Here is a 26,322-nt window from a genome sequence, read left to right on the forward strand (position 1 = left end):
TTCTACAATGTTAGTGCATATTTAGCTTCAACTAGTATTTTTCATATAACCAGACGAAACCAGCTATTCCCGCCACTTTCAGACAGTTAAAATCAAGACAAAACGGACTCACACGGTCACACACGACAACACGATAAACCTCCCTTGCTTGTAGAACTAAACAACACTGCTAAACTCGGGCCGTTGTTGCTCAAAGGGTTGAGATTCATACAACATTTTATATCGAGTCTCTGAATGGCGAAAGTCACTCAAGGCTTTCTCTCAACCACACCCTGACAATCGGTGACGTCCACTCTGTCCAGCACGAAAGAACGAGGGAACCAGAACTCCCCTCTTCCCCCCTCCCTCAAGCAGTCAGTAGGGACAGAAGTTTTTTAAGAGATGTTACTTACATGCAACTTTCGACTTTTCCATCATGGCGGCGCAGCCTGCCGCGCCGTTTGCAGTGTAGCACTCACTCAATATAAGCGAGCTCTACATAGCAAACGCTGCCTGCTTTTTATCTGCCATTCAAATTTATGGAAGAAACTGATAACCCTATCCTCCCAGTTGGGTCACGTGACCGCGTTCGCCGCCGACCGCCTGGTATCACGCGAGACCATGATATCAGCCTATCATGAATAATAATTATGATATTCACTTCAAACTCCTATCATGGTAGCCAAACCAGATGACGTAATTGACTGTCTGTCTGACGTGTATGGGTAAGAATACAAGTTTGTTTTTTTTTTAAATATAAAAAAACACATCATAAAAACTAACCACCAAGCTACATATCCACGTGAACACCACTTAATTATTTTCTGTAAAATATTAAGTCCAATGCTTTTAAACAGTGCCACCTGACCGATATACAAAATACATTTGTCGTAGTTACTTAGTTATATCTAAGTATCTCAGTTCAAATAATATTAAGTACACCTATATATGTATGTACATATAAACGCATACACATACGTAGAAATGCGTGCGTCTGTCTGTCTGTTGCACCTGCCACTTTATGCGTGGCCGTTTCTCTCGTAACTTAAATTTTATTGCTATCTCTACGTCAAGAAAGCCTTCTGCTCATATACTCGAGTTTATTGTAGAACGAGACACACTAGGAACACTTTTTTTTAACTTTTCTGAATGTCTCGCATTGTTAACAACACAAGTTTACTCGGGCTGTGTTAGCTGTGCATGCAATAAATATTCTGCAATAATATTACAACAACAAGCGTTACATTCAAGTGAGTCGATTGTCGATATCCGTTGCCGGCAGAGCACTGTTAACTTATTGTGTAGCTTCAGTTGAGCAGATGTTGTTTCGTCAGGTAGCAGGTTGGGTTGATTTTCCGTAGGGAATTCAACAGACAGTTTCGTCAGGTAGTGCGGTGTTTGGACTTATTTTTCATAGTGAATTTCACGGACAGTTTCGTCAGGTTGTGTGGATGGTGGTTGGATCAATTTTCCATAGATAATTTAACAAACAGTTTCGCCCGGTATTGTGTTTGGTTTAATTTTCTATAGTTTGTGGTCAGTGTTACGTGAGAGGATCACAAGTGAAAGGACTTTAGAACTTTCTTACTTTTACCACGGATGTTGGAAACAGTACCGGCCTGACAACTGCAGACAACAACGAATTGCTACAACTGAGAAATCGAAACATGCTTCCAAATGTCTCCTCGAAATATTTAGTCTTCCAAAAAAGTTAGAAATATGCTGAACCATGCACATAGATTGATACACTGAGTTAATTTGGACCTACAGTCATCGCCTTAGTGTCCAGATCGAAACGTAAATATATGGAATTTCTCGAGAGCGCCGCAATCCTCAAACAACGCAACGCTTCATTGTACAGAGCGAAACGTGCATAAACATGACTCTCTCTGATACTCGCTGTCTTTGAACAATGCGTTGCTTCTATTAAGAAACGGAGAAGAGGCCACAACTCACTTGTCATGGTAGTTTCCGTATAGACGTACCACGCGTCTCAATTAGACCTAAATCTAAATTGGTGTCACAGAACGTCCTGCTAACCAAATTAAATACATGAAATCCATACTATCGTATGATTTTAATAAAGTATGTTATAAAGGTACACTGTCCTGAAGGGCTAATAACCATAAAGACCCAAAGACTTTATTAATAGGGCTTTTTGCAGGATATCTTTGAACTACATCCGACTTGCTTTTGTTTGACCATTTATGGAAAAAGCCACTAAAGACCGTCTGCAAAATCTAAGGTTACTTCTTACTTATAAATAATGGAATTAACACTAACATTATAACGCTCCCACAGACTGCGAGTCGAACGCTCTTACCGCCAGGTCAGGCCAGGCCAGGCCCAGACTCGTGGTTCTGTTTGTTTTGTGTTAAGTAAGAAACTACACAATGGGATATCTATGGTCTGCCCACCACGGATATCGAAACCCGATTTCTAATGGTATAAGTTCGCGGACATACTACTGGGAGGTGCGCAGTGCTGGGATAAAAAGAAAAAAAGAAGGTTACCAGATTTAAATCGAACATGTAAAATTAATCTTACCTAAATTTGTAATACATATTTTTCACCATTTTGAGTTTTAATGGTTGTTTTTTTTAATTATATCAACACTGTAGTTTTAGGGTTAATAAAGATGTTTAAAAGAAATATTTTCAATCATTGTCAAAGGTAACTTACTGTTTTAAATCAAGAAACTAAATTTATGTTTTAAAGATTACTAAAAATATAAAATTTGTTGTTCTTGTTGAACATCCAAGGAACTTTATTACATAATAAAACTGTTTTGTTTTCTTTCTTACATTCATCCAGCAGTTTTCAATATATTGAATTTTGTTCATTTGTTGTACGTCAACACTTAAAACAAAAATAAATCCAAAATATTAAAAATTAAAAGGACATATCGAATCTATTCAATGATTGTATACACCATTTTTTGCTAATTTAATTTTAAACGAAACAAACCACGTTTCTTAAAAAAGCAAAAATTAAAAATCTCAACTGCGTTATTAGTTCTTTGACTTCAATACTACCAATAGTCTATACGGAGATAATTTTGCACAGAGCCTGTTAAATCGATGTACTGACACTCAATTACCGTGTTTCTCCGATAATAAGACCTACCCATAAAATAAGACCTAGTGTGATTTTTGGGGATAGTTTTAATATAAGCCCTACCCTAAAAATAAGCCCTAGTTAAGAGTGGCAGGAAGAGAAAAGAAATAAAAAAAATTAATTTATTAATTAGTTTAATAGTTAGTTAATTAGTTTGTTTAAGTATTAATCAGTTAGTTTAATAGTTTAATAATAGTTTATTTTAAATGGTTAGTTTAATGGTTTGCAACATTAAATAGAATATAATTTTTTTATTCATTTTCACTCCAGAACAAGATGAATGTGAGAAAAAGGTATTCGATCGAGTATAAAAGAAGCATAGTGGAGGAATCACAGGGCAAGAATCTTACTGCTTTCTGTAAAGAAATGTTTTTAGTAATTTCTATTTATTTAGAGGTCTTATAATTTTTACTTTGTAACTTCATTTTTTTAATATATCAAAATAAGACATCCCCCGAAAATAAGCCCTAGTGTCATATTTTGGAGTGAAAATTAATATAAGCCCTGTCTAATTTTCGGAGAAACACGGTACCTATATTAATCGCATCCGAGTCGATAGACAAGTGAAGTCGGCAATTTTGTAAAGTTACGTAAAACAACCTATAGAGGGAGACTCAAGAATTTTCAAGTGGGGACCATTGAAAATATTAATGATAATAGAATCTCAAATAAAAGGTGAGACGAAAAATTTAAGGTGCAGTCCATTGTAATATTGGTGATGAATTTTATTAGTTTGTCAAATTATTTTACGTTTTCGCCAATTTAAAAGTTTTTCTTATAAAAAACACAACATTCAACTGCACCAAGGTTGGTCTATCTAGATTCCCGTCCACTAAACTAAACTCACTAAATATATACAAAACCTTTTTCTTATTTTCCGCAAAGCTACACGAGATCTATCTGCGCTAGTCGGCCCTAATTTAGCAGTGTAAGACTAGAGGGAAGGCAGCTAATCATCACCACCTACCGCCAACTCGTGGGCTACTCTTTTACCAAAGAATAGTGAGATTGGCCGTAACACTATAACGCCCCCACGGCTGAAAGGACGAGCATATTTGGTGCAATGGAGATTCGAACCTGCGACCCTTAGATTACGAGTCGAACGCCTTAACCCACCTAGCTATGCCAGGCAAAAAAAACATTCTTACCCGAAAATTTCCAAATCGTGGATCTTTCTTTCGATTAAACTTTTCCCAAATATTCTTCAATTTATTGGGTCCATTTGAAGACAACTTACATATGTAATTTACTTAATAACACTGAAAAATACTGTCCTATATAAATATCATACATAAATGTCTGATATATATAAACAAACGCAAACTTTTGTTGTTAAGATGAAAAACTGCAATTTTTAATCCATAAAAAGAAAAAAAAATCACTCGTAATTATTTGTCACACGTTTACTAAAAATCGTTCTTTACTCGGGTCAAAAAGGGAAAAAATTATTATTATTATTTTTTATCTATTGCGTTTGTTCTGTTTTTTTATTATAGCCCGAGTATACGAGTGCTATCTGCGCTAGCCGTCCCTAATTTAGTAGTGTAATGCTAGAGGGAAGACAGCTAGTCATCACCAACCACCGCGAACTCTTCGGCTACTCTTTTACCAACGACTAATACTGTCATATTATAACGCCCCTACGGCTGAAATAACCCGCGACCCTCACAATACGAGTGAAGCACCCTAACTACATGGCCATGCCGGGGCCATTTTTAGTTATGTACACTGCGATATTTTTATATGAGCATAACAATGAGATATAACAAAGCCATTTAAATATGAATAATCATAACATATAAAAAAATAACTGGTTTATTTATTCTCAAGCGCAAAGCTAATAAATGGGTTATTTGTACTGTGCGCATCGCGAAACCCAATTTTTAGCATTACAAGCCGTCAGGATTACGGCTGAAACACCGTAGACCAGAGTTTTAATTTATTTTAATTCAATCGTATATTTTTGGTTTTCATTGCTTGGGCAGTTTTAACCAGTTTTATTTAATTATAGGTGGCCAGGTAGTTAAGACACTCGAGTCGTAATCCGAGGGTCGCGGGTTCGAATTCCCGTCATACCAAACATGCTCGTCCTTTCGGCCGTAGGGGCGTTTCTAATGTGAGGTCAATCCCACTATTCGTGTGTAAAAGAGTAGCACAAGAGTTGGCGGAGGATGATGATGACTAGCTGCCTTCCCTCTGGTCTTACACTACTAAATTAGGGTCGACTAGCGCAGACAGCCCTCGTGTAGCTTTGCACAGAATTGAAAACAAACAAACAAAATCCATTTACGGGCATTGGTATCAATTCTGTGTACGTCATTAAAATATTGACACTTAAATGATGATTTGCCTTAAACAGATTGCTTCAAGAGTGAAGAGACGTTTCGATTTCAGTGATAAGGTTTCCGTCAGGTCACAGAAGGCCTCAGTATAGAACGGGGTTCATGGAAGGGTTTCAAGGGGTCCTTGAACCGGGAGCAAAAAAAAATTCATTTTCTCCTCCATTATTTTGTGTATGTATACTCGTGTGTTTTATGTGCATTTTTTAATTAGGGGGTCCACAGCTTTTAAATTCACAAGGAACCCTTGCCCCCCAAAAAAAAAAGGGTTAAGAAACACTGGTACAGAAGCTGGAACGTAACCCCAAACTATAAGCGAACAACAGCAGTCTATTCAAGCCAGGTTTTACTATTTCTGTACTGCTTAAGATACCACAGAAACAACTGTAGCTTAAACCACGTAAAATGAGTGATACTGACATCTGACCTGGGTTGCACTTACCTTAATGACCATGCTAAAAAGAAGAAAGCAACTTAAATTCAAGTGGCTGAAGTCGTGGCCTCTTACATTTACAGAGAACTGGTTTAACCTAAAAAAAACAACAAAACACACCAGCCAAACATCCGAAATCACTATGGCCTTGAACTTGAACCAAGGTTATAAATAAACAATGTGTATTTATCTTCTTCCACGAAACACACACTAAATCATATATAAATCGAAAGTAAAAAAATACTGCTTTTAAATAAACACGTTTTGCAGCTTTCACGTTAGACTTCTGTCAAGTAAGACAATCAGCTTGTGAGGTCCAGTTGGTGTGCGACAACTACTGGCCATGTCTCCTTTGAAAACTCTTTTTAACAAGCCAATATCCCTAACCTACAATCTTCTTACAAAATCAGTAGAATTTTCTACCTCTAAAGTAGCTATTTTTCAAACCAACTGGGCAGTTTTTTTAAACCTAATAAGATCAGTAGGAGTGTAAACTTACGTTCCAAACCTGTTTATATTACCTGATTGATTTACAGGTTATTTGTGAACAGAGATGGCCTCAACTGTTACAGACATAAAGAACGTTTCACATAGCAAGCACACATCCAGTGATTTGTAAAACAATAAACCCAGTGAAAGAACGAATGGCCGTTTACAATAATGTTTAAGGAGTTTGTATTACTATTTTGAACTTGAAGTGCACCTTATACGAGACATGGGCTATATGTTGAAGACAGAGAGAGAGAGATCCATAAGGTTCAGCCATAGCCATTCTTAATTCGAAGCTTTTAACCAGAGGGGAGTGAACCACTAAGCAACACCCGCCACTTATGCAGCTACTTTTCCTCTAGTAGTGGAACTGACTGTCAGAATTATAACGCCACCAGAACTGAAAATGCGCATCGTGTTTAGCGGCAATATCACGGTTCGAACCTTGGACGTCCAGTTATTACCGTTTTTAATTACGTGATCACTATGGTGATAACTGAAGAGTGGTAGAGAAACGTCTGTTTATTATTGTTTTCAATTCTTTGACATAATCTAAAGAGTTTCATGTGTTTTTGTCTGGGCCTATGTAGACGAATGTTACACAAGATGTGGAGTCAGTATGGAGACAGCCCTTCCTTAATTTGATCCGGGTATCTTTCCGGGTCACCCTCAAATATACATTTATAATAGGGCGATAAGACATTTTCACGGAAATATTAAAGTTGAGATTCCTCATAACTCTACAAAAAAATGGTCCAGATCGTTGATCAATTTGGATCTGAGAAGAATGTTCTTGGTTTGGTTTGAAATTCACACAAAGCTACACGAGGGCTATCTGCGCTAGCCGTCCCTAATTTAACAATGTAAGGCTAGAGAGAAGGCAACTGGTCATCACCACCCACCGCCAACTCTTGGGCTACTCTTTTACCAACGAACAGTGGGATTTACCGTAATATTATAACGCTCCCACAGCTGAAAAGAACGACCATGTTTGGTGCGAGTTTCTTGGTTTTAGAAAGTGAGATTTAACATTATCCACTCGTAATCTCGAAAATAAGCGAATAATGAAAGTATACAACCTGTCTGATTGTTCTTATTAATGTTTTATATTAGTTATGTTTATATGCCCTTCCAAACTAAGAAATTTATCAAATGTCTTTTTCTAACAAAATGCATCTCAATAAGTACTTATGTTAACAATAGATGGCGCTTAAATATTAGCAAGTATGTGAACAGCAAAATTAAAATAAGTTATATATATATAAAACGTTCAGGATTGTAGTTTTTTCCGAGTCTACATTTTGATTTCTGTTATTGCTTGATAAACGAAGAAAAATATAAACTTTTCAGACTTAATTATTCGCTCTGTTGCTTGAAAAACAATCAATTCAACATGCCAGGCACTGATTATTCTACAATGATAAACACAACAAAGGAGAGATGGGCTAAACCAAAATTCTCTTAGTTTCTGTTTCGTTTTATAGTGTACATTGTTTTATTTTGTATATTCCAAGAATATTATCTTATGTAAATTTTAACCGAAAAAAAGTGAGACAGAGCGAAGTTTGAAACTGTAAATTCACGCTTGTCAGACAAATGCAAAATCTCGGGTTGGAATCCCGTCCATATATACACACACACATATGCATATATATGTACATACACTAAATCTGATAAGTCTAGTTAACGATTAAGGTTATGGCTAAACCTTAGTGCGTGTCTGTGTTGTTGTTTTTGGTTGTTTTGTTGTTAGGTTTATTTGGGGGGGGGGAAGAGCCATTAAGACATTTAAAATGTGAAAAGTTTGTTTAATGAAACCAAAGATTCGAAGTAATTTGGAAGTTTAGAATTAGGCTTAACCCACAGGAAACTGGATTTGTGCCAAACATACTCTTCTCGCTCTACTCGTTGGTTTCAGTTTACGCACGTGACTCGAGCTATTCAGTTTTCTCGTTCTAAAACATCCCGAAACTGTTAATTGTTAATTCTAACACCAATGACAGAATATAATGGCTCCTCCTTACCAAGATGGTACGTATTTTTTAACATTTCAACCAATTGGACGATAAATGTATCTTACCGAGTTTTAATTTCAGTAATGCTACAATAGCGCCCTCTTTGACAGCACATTGATAAAAGTGGAATAGGGATTTTTTTTTTATATGGAAGTTTGGAATTTTTAGATAGTTTCCATTTTCATTTTTCTCGTAGTAATAATAATTACTGACTTCACCATTCTCAGCCTCGTAATATTGTGTATGTCAGTTATTGGACCTAGAATGTAATATAAGTTTTATTTGTTGTTGGGTCAGTGGTTTTTTTTGTATCAAAGTATCTTCTCTGACTACTTCTTTTACCTTCCCATGATTGGCTGTAGACTGCAATAGTTTTAGTGAGTGGAACGTTGTAAGCATGACGACCCATAGTTGCTTTTTAATGTTCAGTTCCGGTTTCATTTCAGGCTTATCACCAGAGGACAGATCTGAACCGAGGACGTACCTATTCTGCTGGGAAGTCCCCACTTCAACAAATATCTCTCTCACTAGGCTACATTTTCAACGTTTCCCACATTGTAGTTTGAATCCTAGTTTCATTTGTTTGTCCTTTACGTGCGACTTTTTTTTTTAATTTAGGCCTAGTTGTCTGAAATTTAATATATGTGTAGCACCTTATTCATATATTTTACACAATAGGCACAATGAGTGTATAATGCATGTATATATATATGCGTATATGTTAGCTGTTATATATACAAAGTGTTGACACTTGCATTTTCTCAGCATAACTCAAGTTAATCAGGTATGAAGAACTATTTTCTATACTGGATGATATGTGTGGGAACATTTCAGAATTACGAGACCCCTCAAGCTCAATTGACATGGACCCAGACATATGTCACTCTAAGGAAACGCGGTGATGAAGGGGGGGGGGGTTCTAATACCGTCTCTGCTGTACACATCTCCCAAAGTATAATGCTCAATTCTCCTGTACCTAACGCCACAAGCACGGGCAGAAAGTTCGTAAGTTGGCTTAATGGACCCTTACCTTAAAGATAAAGCAGTTAAAGCAAGTTAACTTAGCGGTCTTACCTTTCTGAACTGGCGGGGTGTTGTTCTGGTCATGGTTATTCATTTTGGTCTGAAAAGGAGAGAAGAAAAGGGTATTCACTTTTTAGCACACAATGTCTAACTTTCAACATCAGACGTTAACAGTTGATATGATACAAAATAACATAATCCTGTCAGTCTGAAAGCTGTCAGAAATCAAAACTGTTATGATGTGTTTAACTGACACATAGTTTCAAACCTTTGTTGAGATTTCATTCTTAGCTCTACTTTGATTTCAAATAAACTGTAAAGGAAGACACAGAGATACACACAAAATGGTTGCAAAGTTAAACACAAGTGATAATTGCAGAAACACATAAGACAGATAAACACAAACACAAAACAGATAGGTAAATACAAGAGAGACAGATAAACAACTTGGCTAAAACGCAGAGAATAAATGATCTGTTTCTTTGTTTTTGAATTTCGCGCAAAGCTACACGAGAGCTATCTCAGCTCGCCGTCCCTAATTTAGCAGTGTAATACTAAAGAGAAGTCAGCTAGTCATCACCACCCACCGCCACCTCTTGGACTACTCTTTTGCCAACGAATAGTGGGCATGAACGTTGCATGATAATGCCCCCAACCGCTGAAAGGGCGAGATTGTTGGTGTGACAGGAACTCGAACGCGAAACCCTCAGATTACGAGTAGAGGCCTATAGATTAAACAAACATGTAAAAAGTAAAACTTTCTACAAAACTCAAAAATTATAAACAAAGACATCAGCTCGGCTGCTTGAACAAAGATCTCACACAGCGATGTTGCGAAAAACACGAAACTTATAAAAACCATTGAGGAATGTTTATCTTCAAGTAATCCGTTTTTCTTAAAACTTGTATCTCGAAACCATTAACAAAAAGATAGAGTCTACAAACGAACCAGAGTTGCTGAATAAAATGGATATAGTTAGATATCTCATTTTGCTGCGCTGAGCTTAAAAGTCGTTCTAATTAACAAATTAACACATAATTAAATTAATTTTTGTTCGATAGATGACTAGCATTTTGGTACATCCTGAAATATGGAAAACATATAGTAAACAAACTGTACTTCTTACAATCTATAAAGCTCCTAAACTTTATGGGTGAAGCTGTATGTGTGTGTGTACCTTCAGGTCAGAACGACGTGTACAAATGAAGAACACTTTTCCCAACTAACAATAGACGTGAAATACATATTTTTCTATATATATATAGTTTGTTTTTTTACCCTAACCCTAAAATAAAGATCGCGATACATTCACAAAAATAAATATTAAATATTACATTCTGTTTATTCACCCAAATATCTGTCTAATACTAACGTATATAGCTTTATATCTTTTTCAGTTATTTTCGAACTCAAGTAAATTCATTAACTGAATTAATTAACTAAAGGTCAAGTTTGAATAAAGATGTTCAAGAACCACACACGAGTACACACTGGAAAATATTTGTTCAATAAACACATACAAACAACGACACATGGAAGAGTGTTTGTTCTACGAAGACAGTAATCGTTGGGAAAGCATTTGTTCAACAAATTCATCAGATTGGTTAATATATTTCTGGAAGTGCTTTAAACTACGTCCAAGTGAAGCAGTGTAATGAGGACGAAACCTCATAAAAAAGGACAATACATGAATAGATGAGACATTCTGGTCAGCTCGTTACGCGAAACTAGGCTTAAAATTCTAACACCAAAATATATTTACATCAAACTGCGTTTTAGTATGTATGTTGTTTATTTGTTATGGGTTTCGCGCAACGCTATTCGAGGGATATCCGAGCTAGACGTCCCTAATTTAGCAGTGTAAGACTAGAAGGAAGACACGGAAGGATAAACCTTTGACTCTTGGAAATGCTAAAGAAAATATTTAATCATATAAGAAGTCGATAAGCCTACCAGACAGACTAACTTCATACGTTACAAAAATTAAGCTTACTATCTTGAAAACACATTTTATGTCACCTTGTCGTTATTTTATTGCGTAGATCAGAAATGTGCACACAAATACGCTAGACAACTGTATTTGCGACGTTGAAAATTCACTCGACCAAAGTTCTATGTGAAATAAGCTGGACTTTATTCACTAACAAACAAAACTAGTTTAAATAGGTGCTGACGTGCAGCGTCATAAAGCAACAACAACAAAATGCTTAGGTGTGTGTATATGTGAAAAAAGGTGGCACTGCTGTGTAAATATAATGTTGCGTGATTCTTCATACTTGAATAATTTTTTTCGTCATTCCAATGTCAGTCCACACACATCAGCGCGCGAGACTCTCGAGCATGTTGTGCATTTGTTGCACGTGCTTTGTGTTCAAATACGTAATTGGCCTTATTATACTAAACGCGATACGGAAGTATTCAGATCGTGTGTTCTGGTAACTTTTATTGTAAATTCAATGATCATCAGCCACCTAAAGATACACATAACTGCTGCTGCTTCATCGTCGTGTTCACGATTGAAGACTGTAATAGTTTACTGGGTCTTATAACTTCTTCTAACTTTAGGGCATTATCATTTACAACTTCCTGAGAGCTAAACAGCCACACAAGAAAATAACAAAAGGTTATCTAAGCTATGACCTTTAACTCATGAATACCTTTTCTTTTTTTTTCAGTTGATATCTCTGATTTCTGCTATTCATAACTCAGTCCTGGCATGGGCGTTCATTAGGGCGTTTGTCTCACACTCTGAGGGTCGCATCAAATATGCTCATCCTTTTCAGTCATGGGAAATTATTATGTGATGGTCAATCTCATTATTCGTTGGCAAAAGAGTACAGCAAAGACTTCGCACTGAGTGGTGTTGGTTAACTACCTTTTCTTCTAGTTTATGCTACGTTAGAGAGGCTAGCGCAGACAGCCATCGTGACTTTGCGTGAAATTCATAACAAGGCAAACCAAATAATTTATAACCCATCTTTTCTCTGTTTCTTTCTTCATGCTATCAGCAAAGGTCATCATGTACACGTGCCAGTAGTGAAAAGGAAACTGACACCTAAATATGCTCAACCATAAACAATGGTGTTTTAAGCAAGAGGTTGGTTGAACGAAAACGTGTTTCCGTTTTAAGTCACTATGCATAAACACGAGTAACACCTTGGGCACGTGGAAGTTAAAAGCAGTGTTACAGCAATGAATCTAACCGACAAGCTTCGACATCTTGCGTTTCGCAGAACCATAAAATTACTTCTAGTGATATTTTGTTTACTTTTGACGAACCGTAATAGTCCGATTCTGGAATATCTCTAACGAACGTCTAATCATTTTTGACAACCTTTCTACGAAGTGGCCTTCTTCAAGTCAGGTTTCTTGACCGTGAAAGGAAGCAATTTTGTTTATGAGAATCAAGTTTCAGATATTAATATTAACCGCATGTCCTCAAAGTCAAGTGAAACCCGTTCATCTACTGAAAACTGGCTCTGAAGACTTTACATCAAGTTCGTCTATATCTTTGGGACATTACATCTTAAAAAAATAAAAAAAGAACGGATATTTCCAACTCTGTTTCACCTCCATTACAAAATTATAAATCAACGTGTGGCTAAAGTTGAAAGAAAATCTTCTGTACATTTCGATGGACTATCTAAATATCCACAACTGAACTGAGCACTAATTTTCAAACATTATATGGATCTATTATCATAGAAATGAGTGGAGAACACTGGTTTCTACACGTTTTGCGGGTATTTTAATACCCAAACACACGCACTTATATACAAACTTGTGTGTAAAGTCGTAATTAGTGCAGGTTTACTTTATACCACTCAAGATTATACAGCTCTAAACTGGTGAAGTGTTTCTAAAGGGAATATTTCTTATAGCGCTCTAACTCGGCCTAAGAATGAGGTTTTATCTGTTTGTGTTAGTTGTCTGTTTTACACGTAAGTTCAGTTCAACAGAATGTTTAAATTCCGAAACTGCTACCACCCAAAACAAAACTTGTCTATGCTCATCTCTACAAGTCTATTAATCATTCTGCTACTGATCAAGCTCCTTATACCAGCTTATTTTTTCAATCTGCTTTTCTAACGTGTTATGTGGTTTACATAATATGTAAATGTTACTTTCAAAATTCATGCCAGTCTTCATTGATTCTGGAGTGATCGATTACAGGGAAGGCAGCTAGTGAACAGCACCCACTACCAACTTTGTGGCTACTGGCCAAATAGCGGGATTTCATTTGCCACTCATATAAAGCTCCCATGGCTCCAAAGCACAAAGGGAAAAATTAAGCCAGGATTTGTTAAGCGCAAAGTTACCCACCGCATGTATTGAAACCTGACTCTAGATTTTAAAAGCATTAATTTTGTGATTAAAAACGTTATTCAGTGATTGATAAAGGGCTGTGTTTCTTAAGAAATTATTATGACTTTACAAAACAAAAGTTTGTTTTTTTCTATCGCATACATAACACATATCTAATCTTCACAACAAACTTTAATGTTTCCGCCTACATAAGTGAATTATACTCTAGGAACGGAGCCATTATGTTCAAATCACAAATATCTGAAAACATGGTTATTATTATAAAGTTGAAATTCACAATGTTTCGAGTTATCAGAAGTAGGCTTACGATTTCAAACGCTAAAATCCGTGTTTTGCGATGGCTACAAAGAAGGTATATAGTTATGCGCTAAAATAAATAAAACTTTTCGAATAACCAGTAACAAATATGATCGCCCTTTCAGCCGTGTTTACGTTATAATGTTACGGGTCAATCCCACTATTCGTTGATAAAAAGAGTAGGCCAAGAGTTGGCGGTGGATGGTGATGACTAGCTCCCTTCCGTCAAGTCTTCCACCGCTAAAGTAGAAACGGTTAGAACAGATAGATAGCCCTCGTGTAGCCTTGCACGAAACTTAAAAACAGAACAAACAAAGAAACTAATTGTATGGTTACGTTCTTTATCTCACAACTCGTTTATTTTTCTTTAAGTGACAGTTTCTTTGTTTTTATGTTGATATTTTATCAACAATTGGGTAACGCAATAACAACCTAAAACATCTAAGAAGGCCAGGGTTTTTTTAAACTAACGTGTGTAAATATGCCAAAAGACTTGAACGACACAAGATAAATAAATGACTTAGGACTTTTCCAGACTGTAACAGAAGTTTGTCTTCTTCATTTTATGCACAGAATCTACTGGCAAAGCTTTTAGTTTTCTTGGCTTTAAGATGTTAGCTTCTAATTCGTCTCCGTTTCGCTCCTTCTTCGTAGCGAAAGGAAATTTTAATGGTGATTATTTCCCTGGTTTTATGTTTGATCATTTGAACATTTCGGTTAAAAACGGACAACTTGTTTTATCTCTTATCTCTGATCGGTTTGGATAACAGTCAGTCCATCAGAGCGTACTCGAAGAAACACCAAGAAACCAGCTGTTGAAATAAACCTTTACAGACGAACGTTCGGTCGTTAAAACCTCTACAGATAATCCAAACGGGTCCTTGACCCACGCTTTACTGACATTCGCACTAACAAAGACGATAATAAGAAATGTCGCCAGCTGTATCTGACAAGACAGGAGTGCATGATGTGAAACTGAAAGCGTTAGTTAGACAGTGATTACGGCACAGAACCAAGTACATAATAGGATTAATAAATAATAAACATGATTATAACACCCAGAACCAAGTAAATAATAAACATGGCACCCAGAACCAAGTACACGATAAATATCTGATTACGGCACCCAGAACCAAGTACACAATAAATATGTGATTACGGCACCCAGAACATAATAAATATGTGATTACGGCACCCAGAACATAATAAATATGTGATTACGGCACCCAGAACCAAGTACATAATAAACATGTGATTACGGCACCCAGAACCAAGTACATAATAAACATGTGATTATAACACCCAGAACCAAGTAAATAATAAACATGTGATTATAACACCCAGAACCAAGTACACGATAAATATCTGATTACGGCACCCAGAACCAAGTACACAATAAATATGTGATTACGGCACCCAGAACATAATAAATATGTGATTACGGGACCCAGAACATAATAAATATGTGATTATGGGACCCAGAACATAATAAATATGTGATTACAGCACCCAGAACGAACTAGAAATAAATATATGATTACAGCACCTACAACCAAGTACATAATAAATATGTGATTACAGCACCTAGAACGAAGTGCATAATATATGCGTCATTACAACACTAACTTCCAAGCTTCAATACAAATAATCACAACAATAACTACCAAGCTTCAATACAAAAGTACTTCCGTAGATCTAACGGCTCAGTTCGTCTGCGTTTCTAATTACAGTCTATTTAAGTGTGTTTATTAGATTGAGACTACTTATAAATCAATCGAAGTGTTTTGGTCTAAGTATTGGTAAGTTTAAAACCCATGGCACCTAACTTCGTTGTACGAACGTCGTACTTTCTAAAAATAGAAGTCAGTTCAAAGACCTTAACGATAGCTTCTATTTCTGTATTTATGGGAATGATATTAAGCCTATATGCTGCCGACCCTAATTTGTAATCCAGTAATCAAAGGGTTTGTTTGTTTTCCATTTCGCGCAAAGCTACACAACGACTATCTGCGCTAGCTGTCCCTAATTTATCAGTGTAAATCTAGAGGGAAGGCAGCTACTTGTCACCACCACCGCCAACTTTTGGGAAACTCTTTACCAACGAATAGTGGGACTGGCTGTCACTTTATAATGCACCCACGGCTGAAAGGGCGAGCATGTTTGGTGTGACGGGGATTCGAACCCGCCACCCTTAGACTGCGAGTCGAGCGCCACCTGGCCATCCTGGGCCACCTGAACAGAAGAAAGGCGGCCGTTAGCATCCTGCCATCCACATTATCGTCATTCTTACAATACACTCACAGCTTACAGTGCGGATAGTACTTTATGGTATCGCACGGGTTCAAACCCGACTTGTTAGTTTTGAAATTCAGATATTTTCCACAGCACCAGCCTGTGCCCTCCTATAAAATTTGATCTTTAACACGTGTATAACCTAATAACTCGTTTCTTGCTATAAATAAGAGTTGGAAGAGAGAAGGCATATTTTGATTAATAAATATATTATGTGAAAAAAATATTAAAGAAGCTCAAATAACCTAATGTTTTATCATTCCTTATCGTTCACGTTGTTTGAAAATGACTTTCAAAAAGAGTTACCTGGCGGCAAAAGTTAACTAGTACTTTAAACTCGTTTATTGTTTTACTAACTTCACGTTTAAATACTATTTTTCTGATGTACATATATACAATCACAATAATTCTAAAAAAAACAACTAAAACCTTCCTAGTAGTACCTTCAGTTGAGTAACTCAAACCTTGTATCTCAGAACGGCTGGTATGGGTATTAACACCTTTATTGATAAGGAGAGAACAACGTTTCGACATTCCTGGGTTATCTTCTTAATCTGAAGATGACCTATGAATGTCGAAACGTTGTTCTCCTCTTATCAATAAAAGTGTTAATACCCATACCAGCTGTTCTGAGATATAATTTTATTTCAAGTGGGTTTCTTGTCATCAAGAGAAACCAAAACCTTCCTAGTAGTACCTTCAGTTGTAGAAATAAAAATAACTAAGACCTTCCTAATAGTACCTTCAGTTGTAAAAATAAAAATAACTAAAACCTTTCTAGTATAACCTTCAGCTATATAGCAAAAAAATTACATTAAACTTTTTTAATAGTACCTTCGTTTACACAGTTTAAAAATAACTAAAACCTTCCTGATAGTACCTTCAGCTGTAGAAATAAAAATAATTAAGACCTCCCTAATAGTACCTTCAGCTGTAGAAATAGAAATAACTAAAACCTTCCTAATAGTACCTTCAGTTCTGTAACTAAAAATAACTAAACTATTCCTGATAGTACTTTCAGTTGTATAACTAAAAACAACTAAAACCTTCCTAATAATATCTTCAGATGTAGAGATCAAAATAACAAACTTTCCTAGTAGCACCTTCAGCTACACAACAAAAAATTACATTAAACTTTCCTAATAGTACCTTCAGTTGCACAGTTAAAAATAACTATAACATTCCTGTAGAAATAAAAATAACTAAAACCTTCATAATAGTGCCTTCAGTGATATAGTTAAAACATTCCTGATGGTGCCTTCAGTTGTATTATTATAAATAACTAAATCCTTCCTGGTAGTACTTTGAGTTATATAGCTAAAAAACAGCTAAAACCTTCCTGATAGTACCTTCAGTTGTATAACTATAAATAACTAAAACCTTCTTATAACGAAAAATAACTAAAATCTTCCTAGTAGTAGCTTCAGTTATATAGCTAAAAATTAAATTAAAAATTCCTAATAGTACCTTCAGTCATACAACTAAAAAATAACTAAAACCTTCCTGACAGTACCTTCAGTTGTATAACTAAAAAATAACTGAAGCCTTCCTAATAGTACCTTCTGTTGTATAGCTAAAAATAATAAAAACTTCTTAGTAGTAACTTCAGTTGTGTAACTCAAACGTTACGAAAGAACAAAATGTTCATTTCTCAAAGCAGTGTACTGACCTATAGGCTATAACAGAGTTGTTTTACATACAGGTTCGTGCCTAGCAACTTAAGCAGGTTCACTAAGATCCTTGTTTACCGTGACTTCCTCTGTCGTAAAATACTCGAGACGTAATAGCCCTTTTACTGTACTGTCATGACGTAGTCATCAATTCATCGCGTAGGGTAATGGCATAATACAACCAACGACTTTGTTAGAACATGCTAGTCCATGAAAGTCTAATGTAATAGCACCCCTTTCCACCCTCTAACCTCTCTCTCTCCTCCTCCCGTTTATCTGCATAAACATCAACAACTTATAATCGAGTGAAAGATGCAATAAAGTTTGAGATATTGACAGGTGTAAATCCTCTATATTCACAACCAATAGACTCGAGAATTAATGTACAAATTAATATCTTATTTTATGAACTCCTTAACTCTGGCAAACCTGCTCTTTGATAGGAGAGCTCTTAACGAATCTGCCCCCGAGTGGCTTTGCGGTAAGTCTGTAGACTTACGACCCAAAAATTCGAGTTTCGATGCCCAAAATTGACCGAGGAAAGATATTCCATTGCGTAAGTTTGCGCTTAATAACCACACCAACTTAAAGACCCGTCAGCACCATGGATAGTTAGGGCTAAGATTAAGAAGTTTTGAGGTTATGTGTGTGCACAGTCAAACATTAATTTCAGTTATTATTTTTATTTCATTACATGAAAACTTTCGGAGGATGTTGTTGTTGTTGTTTTGAACAAAGCACAAAGCTACACAAAGGGCTATCTGTGCTCTGCTCACCACGGGTATCGAAACCCGGTTTTTAGCGTTGTAAGTCCGCAGACATACCGCTGAGCCACTGAGGGGCTTTTCGCAGGAACTTAAAGAATATTCATGGTGGAAACATTTTTATTTTGTTTTTTAATTTCGCGCAAAGCTACACGAGGGCTATCTGGACGAGCCGTCCCTAACTTAGCAAGACTAGAGGGAAGGCAGCTAATCATCACCACCCACCGCCAACTCTTAGGCTACTCTTACCAACGAATAGAGGGATTGAGTAACATTATAACGCCCCCACGGCTGAAAGGGCGAGCATGTTTGATGTGACGGGGATTCTAATCCGCAACCCGTTACGAGTCGAGTGCCTTAACCACTTGGCCATGCCAAGCCTACATGTAAGGTTAAGTCTGTTTTTCATATAAACATTCCAAGTATTACATTAAGTTAGCAATAATCGAAAATTCCCCTCTTGCGGACGTAAACATTAGGTTTACATATCGAGATTAAAAGTATCTATCTTTACTTGAATTTTTCCGAAGCGTAGAAGCTGTGAAGCGAACCAGTGTTGTCCTCTTACGCAGGTTTAAACGTAAGATACAACATACCATGAGGCACGTGACTGCCATGTAAAACAAGTTAGGTACTGGAAAAAAAAAAATTATGAAACATAAAATTAACTGCCTATACATCAGTGATCATTTCAACAACTTGACAGAGCTTAGGACTAACGCTTTCAAGTGCAGTTTATTGGGTTTAACTCGTATTGAGCCCCTTCGTGGTTAGCACAGCACAGATAGCTCATTTAGTTTTGTCCTTAGCTAAAAAAAACAACTTTATATTAAAAATAGACATACTAAAAATAGAATTGAAAATTTTGTATTCAATGTCACGCTTTAACAAACAAATAATAATAATAAGGTTTATACTTTTTAAAATAAAATTTCATTCACCAATTCCGAATAAAAAAAAGATGCATTATTTCTGTCATAAAGATTCTAGAAAATTCTTGGAAAGTTTTTTATGGAAATTTCTTTGTGTGTTACATCATGAGAAAATTCGAAGAGATAATTTCTGTTATCTGTAGTTAAAACATAACTGTTTGTTTATGAATTTCACGTAAAGCTACACGAGGGCTATCTGCGTTAGCCGTCCCTAATTTAGCAGTGATCAAATAGAGGGAAGGCAGCTAATCATCACCACACACCGCCAACTCTACATGTGTTAGTAGACGTGGTGGCAGACGTTTTCTTTTGTCATAAAAACAAATTTCGAGAATATTAAACTTCCACTGTGTGTTAACGAACAGAATACGGACGCATACTGAATATTACATAATGTGTATTTTGCTAGAATGCGCAACAAGTCTGCTGAATTAACTGGTACAGTTAGAATGTTTATCATTAAATGAAGACGATTTTAAAACAATGACTGATAAACAAGACAGTTTCAGTCACCATACAAAACCGTTTACATCGTCCGAAATGGTCGCACCATAACGTTTCCCTTCTGTTATCTGAGATTTGTACATAAGTGTATGTAAATAGATAGCAATAGCCTTCTTTTGGAACTGTTTTCAGTAGTCCTTCCAGCAGAAAAACCTTGACATTCGTTGTGGTAAAGTTAGCCAAATAATACACGACCAACAGGAACCCAATTCCCGCGTATTTTCTTTAGCTGAACGTAACGGAAGTAGAGCGGGGGAGGAGGGATCTAAGATCTGGTACTTGTTATTACGCTGAGACTTACGTCAAAGCGAAGGGCGGAATCTAAGAAGGGCTGAAAGAAGACGAGTGCATAGAAAAAGATATGTCACAAGGCTGAAAGTTTAACAGTAAGGTGATAGTATAGAAGACAAAAAAGAAAGAGGGGGTATTAGTAAAAATAGTGTTAAAAAAACAGCCAAAAAAATAAAGAGCTTCGTTTTTCAAAATTAAACTCTACACTTCTGTAACAGACAAAGCCCTATCCACTGAGACACAAGTAAACAGACCGACATATTTGCTTTACTCTCTATAGGAACCTGGTTCAGCAAGTTTCCAACAATAAAACACCAGTGTTGAATGGGCCTGACGTAATGGATAACGTTTGTTTTACGCGGCTCCGCTCTCGCCAGCGTTACCCAACGTTATATTAAGATATCTAGGATGGAGGAGACACACTCGAAGCACGGCGAATTCTGGTTTGGAAATAAGGACCTCATGCATTAAATGAAGCAGTGATTACTTACATAGCTTGCTCGGCGGCTCTTTTACCCCCCCCCCCCCTCTCCAATGACAAACAGAGGCAGTTAATCAAAATTCGTGTCTCGATTGTAATCCGAAATTAGGATAAATAAATTTCTGTTATCATTCGTAAAGGGCAGAATCTTGACCTCTCTATTTTTAAACTGGTAAAATAAATCTTTATATATGAAACACATAAAGGTACTTATATCATCGCATATAGTTCTTATGTCTGGTTTAATTTTCATTAGATGACGTATACTTTATACACAAACTGCAGGTTTACAAACATACAACTTTCTATAGGTACATACACACATACACACACATTTATCAATGGAAAAACATGTGTGTGTGTGTGTATTTATGTGCAGACGCACGTGCTACATGTTTATATGTTTAAATTTCCTCCAACTTCAACATATCACGTTTGAAGCGACAGTTTGACTTTACTTTCAATGTTACATAGTTACGACAGGATAAATTGCGTTGTGTGTTTCTTAACGGTAATTTCCTTGCACAAAACATCACGTTTGTATAACTGCCGCCAGAGCTCTTGCGCAACAAAATCTTACGTCTGTACAACTCACCAGAGCTTCTGTCCGTTCGTCCGTCTACTTTCAGGTACATTAATAAATAACAACACGTGTCATATTCCAAGAGAAAAATCCGTGGACTATCGACAATATATATATAGATATACATACATATATATATATATATATGTACGTGCGTGAATAATCGTAAAGTTTTTTGTTTATTGTGCTAGTTGCGTTTCACAGATGGCGCCACGTCTGTATCCAAGCTCTTACAAGGTTAACATCGTGTTTTATGTATATGCTTGTATTGAATATCAAGTTACCGTCTGTTATACTTGAGTTGTTAGCTGGTAACAAATAAATACAACTAGTACAATGGTAACGTTTAATATGTAAAGAAACGTTTCAAGTCGCTGTACGGGTAAAGATAACCACGTGGTTTTTCTTACAGCGTTTCTAACCGCTCCTTCCTATAGATAATAAATGTTAGCGCACGAAATGTTCATGCTACAGTTTCAACACATACATGCATTTATTCCGCATGCGCTGCTTCTACGAAATGTCCCGATGACACACACAAGCATTCTGTAATCGGCTCGGACCATATGTGCGGCTCTAATGGCGTCGTGGAGGTTCATACTGTAAGAGTTCGAGTAGAGATGTGGGAGTCATTCATCATTTTAATACAACTGAAAAGTGGGTTCTACCACGCACACATGTCCTATCCCCCTGTCTTATACCGTCTAGTGCATCAGGCACTTTGCAGTTTGGAATGTGGTTATTGCATCTGTTCTTCCCACTGATGAAGTGTTTGTGTGGTCAGTTGCAGGGTGGAAACAACGGTTAACCCTAAACCACATAATACTATCCTACATTCTAACACGTGCATAAATCTTCCCTGTTATTGATGTGCATAGGTTGAAATTCATGTCGTTGTAATAGAAAACCAGATGAATACAGATATGAAATTATAAATATATACTGAAATATACAAAAAAAACTTACATTTATGTGTGAATATATATCACGTAAAATGGTAATCACAGTAAAAGGCTAAATATTTTATTGTAAAGGTTAGCATCTCATCAAAGATGGACGCCATTCCTAGGAAAGACACTTAGAGCAACGTTATCGTTGAATAGTTAGACCGACCATCCGTGTGGAAGAACTTAGAGAAACGTTATCGTTAGAATAGTTAGACCACCTGCGTGGAAGACAGAGCAAAGTTGTCGTTACAATAGTAGACCATCTGTATGGAAGAGACTTAGAGCAACATTGTCGTTAGAATAACAGACTATCTGTATGGAAGACACTTAAAGCAACGTTATCGTTAAACAGTTAGACCACCCGTGTGGAAGACACTTAGAGTAACGTTATCGTTAGAATAATAGGCCATCTGTATGAAAGACTTAAAGCAACGTTATCGTCAGAATAGATAGACCGATCATCCGTGTGGAAGACACTAAGAGCAACGTTGTCGTTAGAATAATAAAACATCTGTATGGAAGACGTTTAGAGTAACGTTGTCGTTAGAATAGTTAGGCCACCCGTGTGGAAGATACTCGTTTGTTTGTTTTGAATTTCGCACAAAGCTACTCGAGGGCTATCTGCGCTAGCCGTCCCTAATTTAGCAGTGTAAGACTAGAGGGAAGGCAGCTAGTTAACACCACCCTCCGCCAACTCTTGGGCTACTCTTTTTACCAACGAATAGTGGGATTGACCGTCACATTATAACGTCCCCACGGCTGAAAGAGCGAGCATGTTTGGCGCGACGGGGATGCGAATCCACGACCCTCAGATTACGAGTCGCACGCCTTAACACGCTTGCCCATGCCGGGCTTTGGAAGACACTTAAAGCAACGTTATCGTTAGAATAGTTAGACCACCTGTGTGGAAGACACTTAAGCAACGTCGCCGTTATAATAACAGACCATCTATACAGAAGACACTTAGAGCAACGTTATCGTTAAACAGTTAGACCATCCCTATACGATAGCAGTTACAATGGCGTTAACAGAGTTTGTTCTTAACGTTTCTATCTCCATGCTAAGATTATTTAATATATCGATTCCACTTCGTAACGTTTCCACATTCACCTTAGAGATTATTTGATAAAAGTTCATATTTGAAACATCTCCGTTCAGTCACGGAGAACACCACAAACAGCAATGCAGTATGTAAACATACTACATGAGTCGCACGAGTTAAGTACGAGTTTACGGAAAGCGACCATGATTTACTTTCTCTTTTTTAATTTTTTGTAGACCTTTGCTCTTATGGTATAAAAAAAGAACCATTATTTAATCAGTTTGGATTTATAATTCCTTACTGTAGTACTAACCCTATGTAAGTACTTTTATATGTCATAAATCAGATTAACAACAACGTAGAATTGACGGTTATGATATTGGTTCACGAAGATCAAAATGATGGATAATCCTTGAAAATCAAAATGATACTGTGGTGATCCTTAAGATCAGAATGATGAAAAAGTAATCCATGAAGATCGAAATCATGATTCTTTAAGATCAAAATGATATAGTTGTGATTCTTGAATATCAAGATGATACAGTGGTGATCATTAAAGATTAAAATAATACAATGATGATCCCTTGAAGATCAAAGTTTTGCAAGATCAACAAATGGATACTAAGTTTGTAGTTGCTAAAAAGCACTTTATTAACAACTGCTAGAGGGTTAACTTTATAAGACAGTCGGTAGAGGTAGGGTTAGGCCTAATTGATGATTGTTCGAGAGACATTTTCATTAATTAATTTATTTCTTATCAGAGAGTCTCTGCATTTATAGCAAACCTACTAACTGTAACCTTGAACTGCTGGCCAGACTGACATGCACCAGTCAAGTTGTGGGTGTGATATAAAACTAAACTCTGTGGTCCTGAACGTATCTCGCCAGCTCCGAAGTCGATAGTTGTACTATAGAGTGAACCACACGTTCCTAAATCGATTCGAGTAACCACCATACTTTATAAAAGATAGACCAGCTAGTCAACATAACCACCCATCGTTAACTCTTGGACTGCTCTTTACCAACGAACAGCGGGATTGGCCGTAACTTTATAACGCCCCTACGGCTGAAAATGCGTCTTCAGTGGTGGGATTTGAACCCGCTACCCACAAGTTAACTAGTCAAGATGTCTAATCACAAGAGGGAGTGGTGATTTATTCACACAGAACAGGGAAGATTCCAGATAAAGGACATCTAGTCAGTACCGTTGAAGGATGTATTTTCTAAGGTTTTCGTTCATCTAAAATAGTTCATATTTAGAGAAATATTATGAGAAGGTATAGAAGAACAACAAGTTTCATTTAATTAAATATAAAATGTTTGAATTTCAAAAAGAATTGTCCGCCTACTGGTACAGCGGTAAGTCTACAGATTTACAATGCTAAAATCAGGGGTTCGATTGCCTTCGGTGGACTCAGCAGATAGCCCAACGTGACTTTGTTGTAAGAAAACACACACACACACATCAAAAGAATTAAATTGTTATCATGATAATCAATAAGTTTCTTTTAAATCAACTTTCTGAAATTCGCGCCAGCAGATTCATACAGAAAAATGCTTTCTTACTTTCAACGTTCTCACAGATTATGCTCGAGTAAACTATTCAATTAAAATTTGCAGGTTCCTTCAGGCTTAACACGTCCGCTTTCATCATTTTTGCGTTGTGTTTGAAAGCATCATTGGATACGTTTTTAATTCTACGTTCTAATTTCATTATTGTGGTTATTTAACTTAAAACTGAGACGTCGAGAGCAAAAGTTTGTTTGTTTTTTAATTTCGCACAAAGCTACATGAGGGCTATCTGCGCTAGCCGTCCTTAATTTAGCAGTGTAAGACTAGAGGGTAGGCAGCTAGTCATTATCACCCACCGCCAACTCTTGGGATACTCTTTTACCAACGAATAGTGAGATTGACCGTCATATTATAACGCTCCCACAGTTGAAAAGGCGAGCATGTTTCGTGTAACAAGGATTGGAACCTGCAACCATCGGATTACGAGACGAGTGCCTTAACTCACCTGGCCATGTCGGGCCCGAGAGCAAAAGTCATATTTGGTTAACATTCATACCAAAGCGAAATGAAATTTTGTATTTAACAAATAAATACGTATTTGTACGTTCACATATATCTTAAAGTAATCACAGTTCAAGAATATTATCGTTACAGTCTTTCGCTCACTTTAGACTTAACATTTTCCTCTATTTTCTCAGGAAATTCTTATTTCTTTTAGAAAAATCTATGGAAGGCAAAACATTTTGTTTAAGACGAATTTCTTGTTACGAATAAATCTGAAATGTATTTCTAGATTCTACACATATTTATTGCTCTGTATTCGGTTAACTTACTTGTTTTTATTCTTTATTCAAACAAGCCATACAGCAATTCTAACGGTAAGTTCAACAACGTGAAGAATAATTTCTGGCTAACAAACTTACCACACAGCAACCATAGTGGCGACTTCCATAACTTGTCGAATCGTTCCTGGCTAACAAACTTACCACACAGCAACCATAGTGGCGACTTCCATAACTTGTCGAATCGTTCCTGGCTAACAAACTTACCACACAGCAACCATAGTGACGACTTCCATAACTTGTCGAATCGTTTCTGGCTAACAAACGTACCACATAGCAACCATAGTGACGACTTCCATAACTTGTCGAATCGTTTCTGGCTAACAAACGTACCACATAGCAACCATAGTGACGACTTCCATAACTTGTCGAGTCGTTCCTGGCTAACAAACTTACCACACAGCAATCCTAGTGGCGACTTCCATAACTTGTCGAATCGTTCC

The 26,322-nt window shown here is 36.7% G+C and overlaps 1 protein-coding gene across 12 annotated transcripts in view; it reads right to left on the bottom strand.

Moving 5' to 3' along the window:
• LOC143230575 (zinc finger protein rotund-like) overlaps positions 1–26,322 on the bottom strand; it is a 288,029-nt gene that overhangs the window by 147,909 nt on the left and 113,798 nt on the right. For 8 of the 12 annotated variants that reach the window (XM_076464368.1, XM_076464372.1, XM_076464366.1 and 5 more), the window contains one exon: positions 9,447–9,495. In XM_076464368.1, coding sequence (XP_076320483.1) covers positions 9,447–9,495 — 49 coding nt within the window. Of the gene's footprint in view, positions 1–112; positions 360–392; positions 577–9,446; positions 9,496–26,322 lie in introns of those variants that run through there. The other 4 variants (XM_076464378.1, XM_076464374.1, XM_076464376.1 and 1 more) reach the window with 4 other exon arrangements.

The sequence above is a fragment of the Tachypleus tridentatus genome, chromosome 10 (genome assembly GCF_004210375.1).
Source record: "Tachypleus tridentatus isolate NWPU-2018 chromosome 10, ASM421037v1, whole genome shotgun sequence".
In the NCBI taxonomy this organism is placed as follows: Eukaryota; Metazoa; Arthropoda; class Merostomata; order Xiphosura; family Limulidae; genus Tachypleus; species Tachypleus tridentatus.